Source organism: Triticum dicoccoides, chromosome 4A, assembly GCF_002162155.2.
Source record: "Triticum dicoccoides isolate Atlit2015 ecotype Zavitan chromosome 4A, WEW_v2.0, whole genome shotgun sequence".
NCBI lineage: Eukaryota > Viridiplantae > Streptophyta > Magnoliopsida > Poales > Poaceae > Triticum > Triticum dicoccoides.
Genome location: NC_041386.1, coordinates 679127510 through 679145065, shown reverse-complemented (window position 1 = coordinate 679145065; position 17556 = coordinate 679127510). Strand labels below are relative to the sequence as shown.

At 43.9% G+C, this 17556-nt stretch overlaps 1 protein-coding gene and 1 non-coding gene across 2 annotated transcripts; both read left to right on the top strand.

Annotated features, from left to right (window-relative positions):
• The first annotated feature begins 256 nt into the window (after positions 1-256).
• Positions 257-1122, top strand: LOC119289700 (putative cytochrome c biosynthesis ccmC-like mitochondrial protein). The gene has a single exon (XM_037568954.1). The coding sequence runs from the start codon at positions 378-380 to the stop codon at positions 1098-1100; it is 723 nt and encodes a 240-aa protein (XP_037424851.1). The 5' UTR covers positions 257-377; the 3' UTR covers positions 1101-1122.
• Positions 1123-12264: 11142 nt separating this feature from the next.
• TRNAM-CAU lies at positions 12265-12338 on the top strand. Its single transcript has one exon. It is a non-coding gene; the product is annotated as a tRNA-Met (tRNA).
• The last annotated feature ends 5218 nt before the right edge of the window (positions 12339-17556 follow it).

Sequence of the window (17556 nt, the reverse complement as noted above, 5' to 3'; positions counted from 1 at the left end):
AGGGCTTCTTCTATTTTTAGTGTGAACTCACTTCTATTCTATATCAAGATAGGGGCTTCAGTACTTGGTTGACCGCCAGTGAAAGACCGGAGGCCGTAAAAATTAGTAGTGCATGTTTGAAAGATAAGATTACAAAAAGGCGAGAGCAGCATAATTGTTAGTTAGGGGTAAGAGGGGACGGGCCTGTATAGAAAGTCAATCCTTCTTTTTCCGATATGCCGCTCCACAAGCAAGGAGTGCCACACACGAGCGGAGCGAAAACTAAGCAAGGGGAATTCCGTCATTCCATGGAAAGCATGCGAAATCCTTTGATTGTTTATAGAATCAAAATAACTATATAGTCTTTCTTGTTCCACTTGCAAGGCAAGGAAAATAAAATGTCAGTTTCGTTATTACAACCTTATTTTTTTATGTCAAAGAAAAAAAGCTACGCGCAAATTCTCATTGGATCTCGGTTGTTCTTAACAGCGATGGCTATTCATTTAAGTCTTTGGGTAGCACCACCAGATCTTCAACAAGGTGGAAATTCTCGTATTTTGTATGTACATGTTCCTGCGGCTCGGATGAGTATAGTTATTTATATCGCGACAGCTATAAACAGTTCCGTGTTCCCATTAACAAAACATCCCCTTTTTCTTCACTCTTCCGGAACCGGTACAGAAATTGGTGCTTTTTCTACTTTGTTTACGTTAGTGACTGGGGGGTTTTGGGGAAGGCCTATGTGGGGTACCTTTCGGGTGTGGGATGCTCGTTTAACTTCTGTATTCATCTTGTTCCTTATTTACCTGGGTGCACTGCATTTTCAAAAGCTTCCTGTCGAACCGGCTCCTATTTCAATCTGTGCTGGACTGATCGATATACCAATAATAAAGTCTCGAGTCAACTGGTGGAATACATCGCATCAACCCGGGAGCATTAGTCGATCCGGTACATCAATACATGTTCCTATGACCATTCCAATATTGTCTAACTTTGCTAACTTCCCCTTCTCTAGCCGTATCTTGTTCGTTCTAGAAACACGTCTTCCTATTCCATCTTTTCCCGAATCTCCCTTAACGGAAGAAATAGAAGCTCGAGAAGGAATACCACTAAAAACCTAGTTCGCTCTCAAATAAAAACCTAGTTCACTCGCTAAAGCACCCATGGCTGAATGGTGAAAACGCCCACCAACCTAGAAAGGCAAAATGGGTCAAAAAGTAGGTTCGATTCCTGCCGGATGCACTGCCTCTTAAAGACAGAAACAGAGGAGGGAAAGAAGGTAGTATGGGGAACTTGCTTTTGGATTCTTATCGAAAGTGAATCCCTATAACACTTCTGTTAGTGTTTTATGAGAAAATCTTTTATAGACACAACAAGTGTGAAAATCCTTAGTCACTAGGCAAGAAAGCTCGATGGGAACAAAAAGGATACAATTAGTTCATAATCAAAAAAATGTACAATTTCAAAGGAAAAAAGAATGGCAAGTTTCCCTCCATTGAACATCAATCAATCTAGAATAGGTAAAGGAAGGCGTATCACAGGGGTATTTTGCTTTTTTATATTCACTTCCGTGGGGTTCTAAATTCAAAACATGAACACAAACGAAATCGTATTGAAATTACATAAAAAAAGAAAAGGGAGGAGTAGCTCTTGGTTTAAAGAAAAGGGAGGAGATGGATCGAATTCAGTCGTTTTCCTTTCTTTGATGATCTTCAACACATCTATTTGAATTCCATGCAAGTGAAGGATTTCTCGTATGGAGAAAAACCTCTTGAGCGCTATCTGATCTTATTTTTGTATTTCAAATATGGGACCTGCCTTTTTAATGGGACATCCCGGCAACAGGCCTACTCATGCATGTGGCCAAGTACTCGATCAATCCTCGGAGCGAAGGGATGAACGAATTCTCGAGGTCTGGTTCATTGAGGTCAGCATCACATGAAACCTTTAGCACTTCCGTTCGATATTGGATGGAGTATGGCTGGAAGGTCAGCCTAGCTAGTCTTGTCAATCGGACCTGACTCGTCTTCTCCTTGGTACCTACCGCTATTGAACTTCGGTACCTATATTCCTGAAACAAGATAGACCTTCATGAAGACCTTCTATTTTGGAAAAAGATCGGACATTTCCACATTGAGGTGAAATTACATATGAGGAAAATAATCCTGGACTACGAAAGCTGCCCTTGTGTGGTAGAACTAGGTCTTCCACCGGGCGGTCAGCCAAGTACTGAAGCCCCTATCTTGATATAGAATAGAAGTGAGTTCACACTAAAAATAGAAGAAGCCCTATGATTTTGGAGCCCTGCTATCAATCACTTCGGTAAAGGGATCGAAAGATTATGGTCTGAAATAGAGATTTGAGAGTCCCTCGTGTGAGTACGTGCTGAAGAGCAAGGAGTGAAAGTGCGTTCATCTTTCTTTCTGCTAGCTAATAGTGATTAGTGAGTGCCCCATACATAGCCAATGTCCGTCCGTGTTCACATCCAGTCTTCTATGTACACTAGTGCAGCTTCCAGCTCTATGCTATGTATGGTAGTCATTTGACTCGGGAATCCCTGATAAAAGCTTTTAGTCCGTGCCTGGCAGTTTCAGCCGTGGTCCAGTCCAGCAGCCTCTTTTCGATCCAAGAGTCGCATGAGAAGAAAGCTTCCGGTTAGCTTCAGTTAGTGTTAGTTAAATAGAACGGGAACCTCGTAACTATGCCAAGCCCGATCTTGGTTCCAATGCCGCAGAGAAATGTTATGGGTAAAAAGAAGGTCTTTATCCTAGTGCTGCGGAGACCGGTGTTGCTGATCGAACTCATTTTCTTTTGAGGAGATAAAAAATCTCTGAATTTATGCGAAACAAATTTACATATTTATTGCCGGAAGTATGCCTTTTGAGCTTTTTCTCCACACACCTCTGAGTATCCTGTTGGAATGGTCCTAGGAAAGACTACGTACGAGAAATCATTCTCACAGCCAACTTTCCTTCTTCTGAGCAAATAAATGTAGTATTTAGTCCAACCAATAATTGGTGAATCTATGTCTTCCGTGAAAAGTGGAGTATTTGTACCCAAGATCTTTCTATTCCCTTTAGTAGGTGCACACATCTCGTATGGTAAATGAAGGAAATATGCCCTAGAGGCAATAATAAAGTTATTATTTATTTCCTTATTTCATGATAAATGTTTATTATTCGTGCTAGAATTGTATTAACCGGAAACATGATACATGTGTGAATACATAGACAAACATATAGTCACTAGTATGCCTCTACTTGACTAGCTCATTAATCAAAGATGGTTATGTTTCCTAACCATAGACATGTGTTGTCATTTGATTAATGAGATCACATCATTAGGAGAATGATGTGATTGACATGACCCATTCCGTTAGCCTAGCACTTGATCGTTTAGTATGTTGCTATTGCTTTCTTCATGACTTATACATGTTCCTGTAACTATGAGATTATGCAACTCCCGTTTATCGGAGGAACACTTTGGGTGCTACCAAACGTCAAAACGTAACTGGGTGATTATAAAGGAGTACTACAGGTGTCTCCAAAGGTACATGTTGGGTTGGCGTATTTCGATATTAGGTTTTGTCACTCCGATTGTCGGAGAGGTATCTCTGGGCCCTCTCGGTAATGCACATCACTATAAGCCTTGCAAGCAATGTAACTAATGAGTTAGTTACGGAATGATGCATTACGTAACGAGTAAAGAGACTTGCCAGTAACGAGATTGAACTAGGTATTGGATACCGACGATCGAGTCTCGGGCAAGTAACATACCGATGACAAAGGGAACAATGTATGTTGTTATGCGGTTTGACTGATAAAGATCTTCGTAGAATATGTGGGAGCCAATATAAGCATCCAGGTTCCGCTATTGGTTTGACCGAGAATAGTTCTAGGTCATGTCTATATTATTCTCAAACCCATAGGGTCCGCACGCTTAAGGTTTCGATGACAGTTATATTATGAGTTTATGAGTTTTGATGTACCGAAGGAGTTCGGAGTCCCGGATGAGATCGGGGACATGACGAAGAGTCTCTAAATGGTCGATACATAAAGATCGATATATTGGACGACTATATTCAGAGTTCGGAAAGGTTCCGAGTGATTCGGGTATTTTTCGGAGTACCGGAGAGTTACGGGAATTCGCCGGGGAGTATATGGGCCTTATTGGGCCATACGGGAATAGAGGAGAGAGGCCAAAAGGAAGGAGGCCTGCGCCCCCCTCTGGTCCGAATTGGACAAGGGGGCCGGCCCCCTTTTCCTTCTCCCTCTCCTCCTCTTTTCTTCTCCAACAAGGAAAGGAGGAGTCCTACTCCCGGTGGGAGTAGGACTCCCCCCTTGGTGCGCCTCCTCCATAGGCCGGCCGCCTCCCCCCTTGCTCCTATATATATGGGGGCAGGGGGGCACCCCAAAGACACAACAACGATTGATCCTTGAGATCTATTAGCCGTGTGCGGTGCCCCCCTCCACCATAGTCCTCCTCGATAATATTGTAGTGGTGCTTAGGTGAAGCCCTGCGACGGTAGAACATCAAGATCATCGCCATGCCGTCGTGCTGACAGAACTCTCCCTCGACACTCGGCTGGATCGGAGTTCGAGGGACGTCATCGAGCTGAACGTGTGCTAGAACTCGGAGGTGCCGTAGTTTCGGTGCTTGATCGGTCGGGCTGTGAAGACGTACGACTACATCAACCGCGTTGTTCTAACGCTTCCGCTTTCGGTCTTCAAGGGTATGTAGATTACACTCTCCCCTCTCGTTGCTATACGTCACCATGATCTTGCGTGTGCGTAGGAATTTTTTTGAAATTACTACGTTCCCCAACAGTGGCATCCGAGCCTAGGTTTTATGCGTAGATGTTATATGCACGAGTAGAACACAAGTGAGTTGTGGGCGATATAAGTCATACTGCTTACCAACATGTCATACTTTGGTACGACGGTATTGTTGGATGAAGCGGCCCGGACCGACATTACGCGTACACTTACGCGAGACTTATTCTACTGACGTGCTTTGCACACAGGTGGCTGGCGGGTGTCTGTTTCTCCAACTTTAGTTGAACCGAGTGTGGCTACGCCCGGTCCTTGCGAAGGTTAAAACAACACTAACTTGACAAACTATCGTTGTGGTTTTGATGCGTAGGTAAGAACGGTTCTTGCTCAGCCCGTAGCAGCCACGTAAAATTTGCAACAACAAAGTAGAGGACGTCTAACTTATTTTTGCAGGGCATGTTGTGATGTGATATGGTCAAGACGTGATGCTATATTTTATTGTATGAGATGATCATGTTTTGTAACCGAAGTTATCGGCAACTGGCAGGAGCCATATGGTTGCCGCTTTATTGTATGAAATGCAAACGCCCTGTAATTGCTTTACTTTATCACTAAGCAGTAGCGATAGTCGTAGAAGCAATAGATGGCATAACGACAACGATGCTACGATGGAGATCAAGGTGTCGCGCCGGTGACGATGGTGATCACGACGGTGCTTCGAAGATGGAGATCACAAGCACAAGATGATGATGGCCATATCATATCACTTATATTGATTGCATGTGATGTTTATCCTTTATGCATCTTATCTTGCTTTGATTGAAGGAAGCATTTTAAGATGATCTCTCACTAATTATCAAGAAGTGTTCTCCCTGAGTATGCACCGTTGCGAAAGTTCTTTGTGCTGAGACACCACATGATGATCCGGTGTGATAGGCTCTACGTTCAAATACAACGGGTGCAAAATAGTTGCGCACGCGGAATACTCAGGTTAAACTTGACGAGCCTAGCATATAACAGATATGGCCTCGGAACACGGAGACCGAAAGGTCGATCGTGAATCATATAGTAGATATGATCAACATATTGATGTTCACCGTTGAAACTACTCCATCTCACGTGACGATCGGACATGGTGTAGTTGATATGGATCACGTAATCACTTAGAGGATTAGAGAGATGTCTATCTAAGTGGGAGTTCTTAAGTAATATGATTAATTGAACTTAAATTTATCATGAACTTAGTCCTGGTAATATTTTGCAAATTATGTTGTAGATCAATAGCTTGCGTTGTTGCTTTCATATGTTTATTTTAATATGTTCCTAGAGAAAATTGTATTGAAAGATGTTAGTAGCAATGATACGGATTGGATCCGTGATTTGAGGTTTATCCTCATTGCTGCACAGAAGAATTATGTCCTTAATGCACCGCTAGGTGACAGACCTATTGCAGGAGCAGATGCAGACGTTATGAACGTTTGGCTAGCTCAATATGATGACTACTTGATAGTTTTGTGCACCATGCTTTATGGCTTAGAATCGGGACTTCAAAGACGTTTTGAACGTCATGGACCATATGAGATGTTCCAGGAATTGAACTTAATATTTCAAGCAAATACCCGAGTTGAGAGATATGAAGTCTCCAACAAGTTCTATAGCTAAAAGATGGAGGAGAATCACTCAACTAGTGAGCATGTGCTCAGATTGTCTGGGTACTACAATCGCTTGAATCAAGTGGGAGTTAATCTTCCAGATAAAATAGTGATTGACAGAATTCTCTAGTCACCATCACCAAGTTAGTAGAACTTCGTGATGAACTATAATATGCAAGGGATGACGAAAGTGATTCCCAAGCTCTTCGTGATGTTGAAATCGACGAAGGTAGAAATCAAGAAAGAGCATCAAGTGTTGATGATTGACAAGATCACTAGTTTCAAGAAAAGGGCAAAGGGAAAGAAAGGGAAACTTCAAGTAGAATGGCAAACAAGTTGTCACTCCCGTGAAGAAGCCCAAAGATGGACCTAAGCCTGAAACTGAGTGCTTCTACTGCAAAGGAAATGGTCACTGGAAGTGGAACTACTCCAAATATTTGGTGGATAAGAAGGATGGCAAAGTGAACAAGGGTATATTTGATATACATGTTATTGATGTGTGCCTTACTAGTGTTTATAGTAGACCCTGAGTATTTGATACTTGTTCGGTTACTAAGATTAGTAACTCGAAACAGGAGTTACAGAATAAACAGAGACTAGTTGAAGGGGAAGTGACGATGAGTGTTGGAAGTAGTTCCAAGATTGATATGATCATCATCGCACACTCCCTATACTTTCGGGATTAGTGTTAAACCTAAATAAATGTTATTTGGCGTTTGCGTTGAGCATGAATATGATTTGATCATGTTTATTGCAATATGGTTATTCATTTAAAGTCAGAGAATAATTGTTGTTCTGTTTACATGAATAAAACCTTCAATGGTCATACACCCAATGAAAATAGTTTGTTGGATCTCGATCGTAGTGATACACATATTCATAATATTAATGCCAAAAGATGCAAAGTTAATAATGATAGTGCAACTTATTTGTGGCACTGCCGTTTGGGTCATATCGGTGTAAAGCGCATGAAGAAACTCCATAAAGATGGATTTTCGGAATCACTTTGTTATGAATCATTTGATGCTTGCGAACCGTGCCTTTTGGGCAAGATGACTAAAACTCCGTTCTCCGGAACAATGGAACAAGCTACTGACTTATTGGAAATAATACATACCGATGTATGCAATCCAATGAGTGTTGATGCTCGTGGCAGGTATCGTTATTTTCTGACCTTCACAAGATGATTTGAGCAGATATGGATATATCTACTTGATGAAACATAAGTCTGAAATAGTTGAAAGGTTCAAAGAATTTCAGAGTGAAGTGGAAAAATCATCATAACAAGAAAATAAAGTTTCTTCGATCTGATCGTGGAGACAAATATTTGAGTTATGAGTTTGGTCTTCAATTAAAACAATGTGGAATAGTTTCACAGCTCACGCCACCTGGAACACCACAACGTTATGGTGTGTCCGAACGTCGTAACCGCACTTTATTGGATATGGTGTGATCTATGATGTCGCTTACTGATTTACCATTATTGTTTTGGGGTTATGCATTAGAGACAGCTGCATTCACATCAAAAGGGCACCATCTAAATCCGTTGAGACGACATCGTATAAACTATGGTTTAGCAGTAAACCTAAGTTGTCGTTTCTTAAAGTTTGGAGTTGCGATGCTTATATGAAAAAGGTTTTCAACCTGATAAGCTCGAACCCAAATCGGGGAAGTGCGTCTTCATAGAATACCCAAAGGAAACTGTTGGGTACACCTTCTATCACAAATCCAAAGGCAAAACATTCATTGCTAAGAATGGATTCTTTCTAGAGAAGGAGTTTCTCTCAAAAGAAGTGAGTGGGAGGAAAGTAGAACTTGATGAGGTAATTGTACCTGCTCCCTTATTTGAAAGTAGTTCATCATAGAAATCTGTTCCTGTGACTACTACACCAATTAGTGAGGAAGTTAATGATGATGATCATGAAACTTCAGATTAAGTTACTATAGAACCTCATAGGTCTTCCAGAGTAAGATCCGCACCAGAGTGGTACGGTAATCCTGTTCTGGAAGTTATGTTACTAGACCATGACCAACCTACGAACTATGAAGAAGCGATGGTGAGCCCAGATTCCGCAAAATGGCTTGAGGCCATGAGATCTGAGATAAGATCCATGTATGAAAACAAAGTATGGACTTTGGTTGACTTTCCCAATGATCGGCGAGACATTGAGATTAAATGGATCTTCAAGAGGAAGACGGATGCTGATAGTGTTACTATCTACAAAGCTAGAATTGTCGCAAAAGGTTTTCGACAAGTTCAAAGGTGTTGACTACGATGAACAAAAGAGTTGTATATGATGCAACCAGAAGGTTTTGTCAATACTAAAGGTGCTAACAAAGTGTGCAAGCTCCAGCGATCCATTTATGGACTGGTGCAAGCCTCTCGGAGTTGGAATATACGCTTTGATGAGTTGATCAAAGCATATGGTTTTATACAGACTTTTTGAGAAGCCTGTATTTACAAGAAAGTGAGTGGGAGCTCTGTAGCATTTCTAATATTATATGTGGATGACATATTGTTGATTGGAAATGATATAGAAATTCTGGATAGCATGAAAGGATACTTGAATAAGAGTTTTTCAAAGCAAGACCTCGGTGAAGCTGCTTACACATTGAGCATCAATATCTATATAGATAGATCAAGACGCTTGATAAGATTTTTCAATGAGTACATACCTTGATAAATTTTTTGAAATAGTTCAAAATGGAGCAGTCAAAGAAGGAGTTCTTGCCTGTGATGCAAAGGTGTGAATTTGAGTAAGACTCAAGACCCGACCATGGCAGAAAATAGAAAGAGAATGAAAAGTCATTCCCTATGCCTCAGTCATAGGTTCTATAAAGTATGCTATGATGTGAACCAGACCTATTGTATACCTTGCTCTGAGTTTGACAAAAGAATACAATTTTGATCTAAGAGTAGATCACTGGACAGCGGTCAAGAATATCCTTAGTGAGGACTAAGGAAATATTTCTCGATTATGGAGGTGATAAAAGAGCCCGTAGTAAAGAGTTACATCGGTGCAAGCTTTTACACCGATCCAGATGACTCTAAGTCTCAATCTGGATACATATTGAAAGTGGGAGCAATTAGCTAGAGTAGCTCCGTGCAGAGCATTGTAGACATAAAATATTTGCAAAATACATACGGCTCTGAATGTGACAGACCCGTTGATTAAGCTTCTCTCACAAGCAAAACATGATCATACCTTAGTACTCTTTGGGTGTTAATCACATAGCGATGTGAACTAGATTATTGACTCTAGTAAACCCTTTGGGTGTTGATCACATGACGATGTGAACTATGGGTATTAATCACATACAGATGTGAATATTAGTGTTAAATCACATGGCGATGTGAACTAGATTATTGACTCTAGTGCAAGTGGGAGACTGAAGGAAATATGCCCTAGAGGCAATAATAAAGTTATTATTTATTTCCTTATTTCATGATAAATGTTTATTATTCATGCTAGAATTGTATTAACCGGAAACATGATACATGTGTGAATACATAGACAAACATATAGTCACTAGTATGCCTCTACTTGACTAGCTCATTAATCAAAGATGGTTATGTTTCCTAACCATAGACATGTGTTGTCATTTGATTAATGAGATCACATCATTAGGAGAATGATGTGATTGACATGACCCGTTCCGTTAGCCTAGCACTTGATCGTTTAGTATGTTGCTATTGCTTTCTTCATGACTTATACATGTTCCTGTAACTATGAGATTATGCAACTCCCGTTTACCGGAGGAACACTTTGGATACTACCAAATGTCACAACGTAACTGGGTGATTATAAAGGAGTACTACAGGTGTCTCCAAAGGTACATGTTGGGTTGGCGTATTTCGAGATTAGGTTTTGTCACTCCGATTGTCGGAGAGGTATCTCTGGGCCCTCTCGGTAATGCACATCACTATAAGCCTTGCAAGCAATGTAACTAATGAGTTAGTTACGGAATGATGCATTACGTAACGAGTAAAGAGACTTGCCAGTAACGAGATTGGACTAGGTATTGGATACCGACGATGGAATCTCGGGCAAGTAACATACCGATGACAAAGGGAACAACGTATGTTGTTATGCGGTTTGACCGATAAAGATCTTCGTAGAGTATGTGGGAGCCAATATGAGCATCCAGGTTCCGCTATTGGTTATTGACCGAGAATAGTTCTAGGTCATGTCTACATTATTCTCAAACCCGTAGGGTCCGCACGCTTAAGGTTTCGAGGAGAGTTATATTATGAGTTTATGAGTTTTGATGTACCGAAGGAGTTCGGAGTCCCGGATGAGAACGGGGACATGACGAAGAGTCTCTAAATGGTCGATACATAAAGATCGATATATTGGACGACTATATTCGGAGTTCGGAAAGGTTCCGAGTGATTCGGGTATTTTTCGGAGTACCGGAGAGTTACGGGAATTCGCCGGGGAGTATATGGGCCTTATTGGGCCATACGGGAATAGAGGAGAGAGGCCAAAAGGAAGGAGGCCTGCGCCCCCCAACTGGTCCGAATTGGACAAGGGGGCCGGCCCCCTTTTCCTTCTCCATCTCCTCCTCTTTTCTTCTCCAACAAGGAAAGGAGGAGTCCTACTCCCGGTGGGAGTAGGACTCCCCCCTTGGTGTGCCTCCTCCATAGGCCGGCCGCCTCCCCCCTTGCTCCTATATATATGGGGGCAGGGGGCACCCCAAAGACACAACAACGATTGATCCTTGAGATCTATTAGCCGTGTGTGGTGCCCCCCTCCACCATAGTCCTCCTCGATAATATTGCAGCGGTGCTTAGGCGAAGCCCTGCGACGGTAGAACATCAAGATCGTCGCCACGCCGTCGTGCTGACAGAACTCTCCCTCAACACTCGGCTGGATCGGAGTTCGAGGGACGTCATCGAGCTGAACGTGTGCTAGAACTCGGAGGTGCCGTAGTTTCGGTGCTTGACCGGTCGGGCTGCGAAGACGTACGACTACATCAACCGCGTTGTTCTAACGCTTCCGCTTTCGGTCTTCAAGGGTATGTAGATTACACTCTCCCCTCTCGTTGCTATACGTCACCATGATCTTGCGTGTGCGTAGGATTTTTTTTTAAATTACTACGTTCCCCAACAGTAAATATACCTTTGTGCCCTATAAGGTAAGATTGATTGACAGGGTCAAGAGATGGAGATCTTGGTTTAGCAGCGGCTGACTGTCCTTTTCTTTCGTGAAAGGTATGGTCTAGAGTGTGATTCTGATCTCGTGATTGGGTGCTTGGCGTAGAATGAGTGGAGCATACTAGGAATGCCGAATGCTTGCTCAGTGAGGGTTTCTACTGGTTAATGCGTTCCACCCTATTGATGGCAGCTAATGTTACTAAAAGCTTAGATGAAGAAAGAGCTTCTGAGCCAAGGCTTGTTGGCTTTGGTTGTTGGCGTGGATTATCTTGTTAAGCTCTGCAGAGATGGTGAGCATGAAGAAAGGACACTACCATCAAAGAAATACAGCTCTCAAATGGATTTGCTGGTCTATGATGACCAAGTAGAAGCATCCGTTCCACATAGGTGATTTTTATAGAAGCATAGGCGCAAGCTCTTCTCAAAAGAATTTCGTTTATAGGATTCAGTCGTCCATTTGTTTTGTTTTGAATTGACATAGAGAAAGATTTTTCGCGTTCCCTTAATTCAGGAATAGGTGGCAAAGGCTACTTGTTCCTTGTATATATATATAAAGGAAAGGGGTTATTTTTCCTTTACGGCAATAAGAGTTGATTCCCTTGCTTGTAGTTTTGGATCGATTCCGTGTATTTCACATATTTAAGAGTGGTTAGGAGAGAGAATCAATGTTTATGGGAAGAGGGAAAGAAAGATCAGGGGAAGAAGCGGGGTAGAGGAATTGGTCAACTCATCAGGCTCATGACCTGAAGACTGCAGGTTCGAATCCTGTCCCCGCCTAATCATAGTCAAAATCTGAGTTTGATCCTGGCTCAGAAGGAACGCTAGCTATATGCTTAACACATGCAAGTCGAACGTTGTTTTCGGGGAGCTGGGCAGAAGGAAAAGAGGCTCCTAGCTAAAGTTGTCTCGCCCTGCTTCAAAACTACAGGGCGCGCGCTACGGCAAGCCCAAAGGAAAGAGAAAGAACAAAGAAGAAGAAAGAAATGCCAACAACGGCAGTTCGACAAAGCATGGATGACTCGCCACCGCTGCGCCTTCCGAAATTGACCCACCACAAACCCCTTGCCGCTATTTATAAGAAGTTGGTCCTGGGGAAGCGACCAAACCTGCCTCATGGCCTCCCATAAGCTACGTGCATGGTTGCACGCCACCAATGCATGATAGCTATCCTCATCTACAGTACCGCATAGGGGGCATGTCCGACGCAACACCAGGTGCCGTCATTGCATGCAAGCTGCCGTAGCTAAGCACTAGTAGAAAAACACCTAATAGTCCCGGTTCATAAGGGCCTTTAGTCCCGGTTCATGAACCGGGACTAATGGGTCGTTACTAATACCTCCACCCATTAGTCCCGGTTCAAACATGAACCGGGACCAATGTGCCTCCACGTGGCCCTATGCGCTGAGCCCAGTGAGGGGGCCTTTGGTCCCGGTTGGTGGCTCCAACCGGGACCTAAAGGCATCACGCATCAGCATTCCAGTGGCTGGGGTTTATGTTTTTTTTTGAAAGGAGGGGAGGTTGGGGGTTTTGGGGGGTTAATTTAGGTGTTTCATATATTGTGTTAGCTAGCTAATTAATAGAGAGAAGTGTCCTCTCTTATGTCCGTGCTTGGTCGACGCTACATACTATATATACATAAGTGATCGAGAGAACCATTCAGTACAGAAGTTCGTCATGCATACCGAGAGAAGTGATCGATCGACCTCTCCTTCTCCGAGAGATTGGTCGAACAACAAGTTTTCGTATCATATATCCGACGCTACTGGCTACATACATGTACAATATGTATAAGATCTCTTAATTACAAACCCCTAGCATTTGAAATCAATTTCCACATGGTATTCTCCGGCTTTACTGATGACGTGGTCAAGAAAGAATCCCGCCAATTCCTCTTGAATTGCTTTCATGCGATCTGGTTCTAGGAGTTCATCCCGCATCTGCCACATCTAATTTGAAGAAGGGGGTTAATTAATACATATATATGAATGAAACTCAACAGAAATGATGGTGTAATAAAATGAAATTGTGAATATTATTGCTTACGCACTTCATATTGTCTTCTAGAGTAGCCCCGCTTGTTTTTCAAAGTCGCGGTGTGGATGAACTCGCACACATAGTATCCACAGAAATCATTCCCTTCCTCCTGCCACAAGCACTTTACGAGAAATAGAGGTCAATCAAACTGATAATGAAGCATTATAAATGGCATTGATGAAAGTATAGCTATAGAATCAACGGGAGATGCGCGCAACTAGCTAGCCAGCAGTACTTACTTTCGGGTATTTATATGGCAGCTCCTTCGGCAGTCCCGGAGCTTCTGCGGTGAACTGTTTCCAAACCCTACAAGACAAAGAAAATAATTATTATTACTTGAGATATCAGGAAATGAACAAAAAGTTGCCGATATGGTGCGATAATGATCGATTGAACTTACTTGCTGAGCATTTCAGTGATGTCCGCATAGGTTTTGGGATCTTTCCATCTCGAGTCTAAGACGGTTACTAGTCCACGCTCAAGCTTAATCTCCAGAAGAATATAGTGGTACCTGCTCACGCATGCATAACTCATAAATTACATTACTATAAGCTCGCTTGAGTAATAAGGGAAACCGAATATGCACACGACAGTAACACTCACGGGCCGTTGTAAGGAAAGAGTATGGTATCTTTGTTTTGATTTTTGATCAACGATTGTAGCAAGTTGTCCTCGGCCTCTTTGACGTTCTTTTCAACCAGAAATACATCTATGATATTTGTGTTAATGAACCCAATATCATAAATTTCGTTTTTGCACTCGACGATCATCAATCTGCATAATATATTGAGGATAATTAATTTTAAATACATGCAATGAAAGAGCCGAGCTATATATAGAGACTTAATGACAGAAATAGTACTTACAGGCAGTAGCAAAAGACCATTAATTTATCGAGGGCCTTTTGATTGAAGAACTCGAAGAACTCCTCAAATGGAACAGTCAACAGATCATTTGCAATGAGATCGTGCTCCTTTTTAATATGCAGATACAAAGCATTCTTACCCTCAGACTCTCTGCAGGTTTCCATGTACCAATTATGGAATCTTCGCATCATTGTTGTCAGAGATTTTTCATCTTTGACGAGAGGCTTCCCGTACTCGTATCTGTGTTCGTCCACCTCCAAGAAATCAGGAAGTGCATCGTCAGGCAGGTAACCGTCAAGATTGCCATAACCGGCCACCGTCCCTGGAGCATTAGACACATTGAGCGGGGAGCACGATTGCTGTGCTTGTTCGCCGAGCTGGGCAATTGTTTTCCCCTTTGCTCGTTCTTTTGACCTTTTAGCACTGACAGTAGTTCCCGACCGCTGGGCTTGGAGATATGTCTGTTCAGTAATGCGCTCATAGTTGGTTCTCGGTGGAGACTTTGGTGGTTTCTTCAGGGCATCGATAGTGCGTTTGCTTTCACCGGATCTACCTTCTCCTCCGGAGGTGGATATCTCTTTGCTTTCACCCCTTCAAAGAACTCCTTCACGTGGGTCCGCACAATCGTATCATTTTCCTCCTCGGACCTCTCGTACGGTAACTTCTCTAGAGGATTGAGAGATGATGGACCGTATTTGTATTGCCTCCCGCCTCTGGTTGTGCTGCTAGATGCCGGAGCAGATGGAGCGGCTGCGGCGTTTGTCTTCTTTCGTGCTTGCTTACGAGGCGGAGGAGAAGGAGTACGACGCGCCGGAGCATCCGGGGCAGCGGCGGGTCTCTTCCGCCCTTGCTGGCGAGGCGGAGAAGCAGGATGCTGCTGGCTGCTCGGGAGCGCCGGCGCAGGCGGAGAAGGAGGCGGAGTGCCGCCATGCGTCGGAGAGGGAGGCGGAGTGCCGCCACGCATGCCCTGATCGTCACTCGCCGGAGGAGGAGGCGGTGGAGGAGGCGGAGTGCTCTGACTCGCCGGAGCTGGAGGAAGAGGCGGAGGCGTCCAGTTCAGAAGGTTGATGAGCTCCTTCTTCCATAGGCATGGAGTCTTCAGAGCAGAACCCAGCCTAGTCTCCCCTTCACCGGTAGGGTGGTCAAGCACGAGGTCCTCAAATCCCTCCGTTATTTCATCCACCATCACCTTAGCATATCCTTTTGGAATCGGCTGGCAGTGATAAGTTGTGCCGGGTCCACTAGGATAAACTTGGCCAACAGCCGCCTTGACCTTCAAAGTCATCCATCGCGCCATCATGTGGCAATTTTGAGACTCCGTGATACCATCCACGGGATAGCTGGCAGGAGCCGTCAAGACATGCTCCAGCTGAAGCAGCTTGGTGGAAGCCACGCTGCTTCTCCGCTGAGATGGCGGGGTAGCTTCGGGGGAAGCTTCGGCAGGTCATTTGCTACGATCTGCTGCTTCTCGTTCCTCTTCTCGATCCTCTAGCCCCATTACCCTTTCATGCAGCGCCTGCAGTTGGTCCTGCTCCAGTTTCTTCCTCCTCTCTTGGGTTTTGTAACCCCCTGCGTCCGGAAAACCAGCCTTCCACGGAACGGAGCCTGGCGTGCCTCGTGTCCGTCCAGGGTGCTCAGGATTCCCAAGGGCCATTGTGAGCTCGTCCTTCTCCCTGTTTGGAAGGAACGTCCCTCGCTGCGCTGCATCGATATAGTGTTGAAGGTTCTTGACTGGTATTTCCAGTTGCTTGTCCGTCCACTGGCAAAACCCTGTTACAGGGTCCAAGGTTCCGTCAGACCCGAAGAACCAAGTCCGGCAACGGTTTGGCCATCTCATTGTCTCTGGTTCGATCCCTTTTTCAAGCAGATCATTCTCAGCCTTGGACCACTTAGGCCGGGCTTGCAGGTAGCCACCTGACCCCGTGCGATGGTGAAGCGTCTTCTTCGCAGCATTTTTCTTGTTTGTCTCCGACATCTTCTTACTCTTTTCCGATGTCTTGTGGGCCACAAATGCGGGCCAGTGATCTTTGATCTTCTCATATTTGCCGATGAATTCTGGTGTCTTTTTATTTTTGACAAACTGGTTCAGCTCTTTCCTCCACCTCCTCATTAGGGTTGCCATCTTCTTAAGAGCACAAGACTTGATTAATTCCTCTTTAACTGGCTTCTCCGGATCCTCCTCTGGCGGTAGGGTGAAATTTGCCTTCAGCTGAGTCCAAAGATCTTCTTTCTGCATATCATTGACATAAGACACCTCAGGGTCTTCCTCCTTAGGCTTATACCATTGCTGGATGCTGATCGGGATATTGTCCCTAACAAGAACCCCGCACTGAGAAGAAAATGCCTTCCTTGTCCGGATGGGTTCAATCGGTTCGCTGTCGGGCGCGATTTCTATGATCTCAAACTTTTCATCCGAGCTCAACTTTTTCTTCGGGCCTCGTCTCCTTACCGAAGTTGTGCTCGATCCGGAGGGCTAGAAATTATAAGGAAGAAAGACGAGAGTAATTAATATGTGTACATATACCAAAACAATGGAACATCAATTAACTAGTCAGCACGGGCTTAACTAATATATATATACCTGGCCGGGATCGGTTCGGTCACCAGAGCAGTCAGCACGGTCTCCTTCTTGTTCCTCCATTGTGTCATCGGAGCCATCATGAACATAGTCCTGTTCTTGTACCGGCATTAATGGGCCGAAGCCATCATGAACATAGCCCTCTTCTTCACCCCGTTCTTCCAGCTGACCAACGGAGTCGAGGAGAAATGACGCAACTTCATCCCTTCCATTTGCGATTATGTCCCTCAATATCGCTTATGTTTCTTCGTCTCGGCAGTGCTCCATAGTTTCTGCAAATATTTACAACATGTTTATATATGGTATAGATGGCAAACGTAGAACTAGCCAGCTAATCACAATAAGGAATCATGTTAGTGGCCTCGACGCTGCTTCTCTAGGGTTTGGGGTCGCCTCGACACAACAACGCTTCGAGAGAGTTAATTTGTCGGGTAGGGGCGCGGCGGGAGGGGTAGGAGACCAACATCGTTTTCTCTCTAGGGTTTGGGTGTCCTTGAGAGTTTTGGTCGAGCGAGAG

Excerpts from the sequence above, each read along its gene's own strand:
- LOC119289700 (XM_037568954.1), top strand. The coding sequence starts at position 378 with ATGTCAGTTTCGTTATTACAACCTTATTTTTTTATGTCAAAGAAAAAA.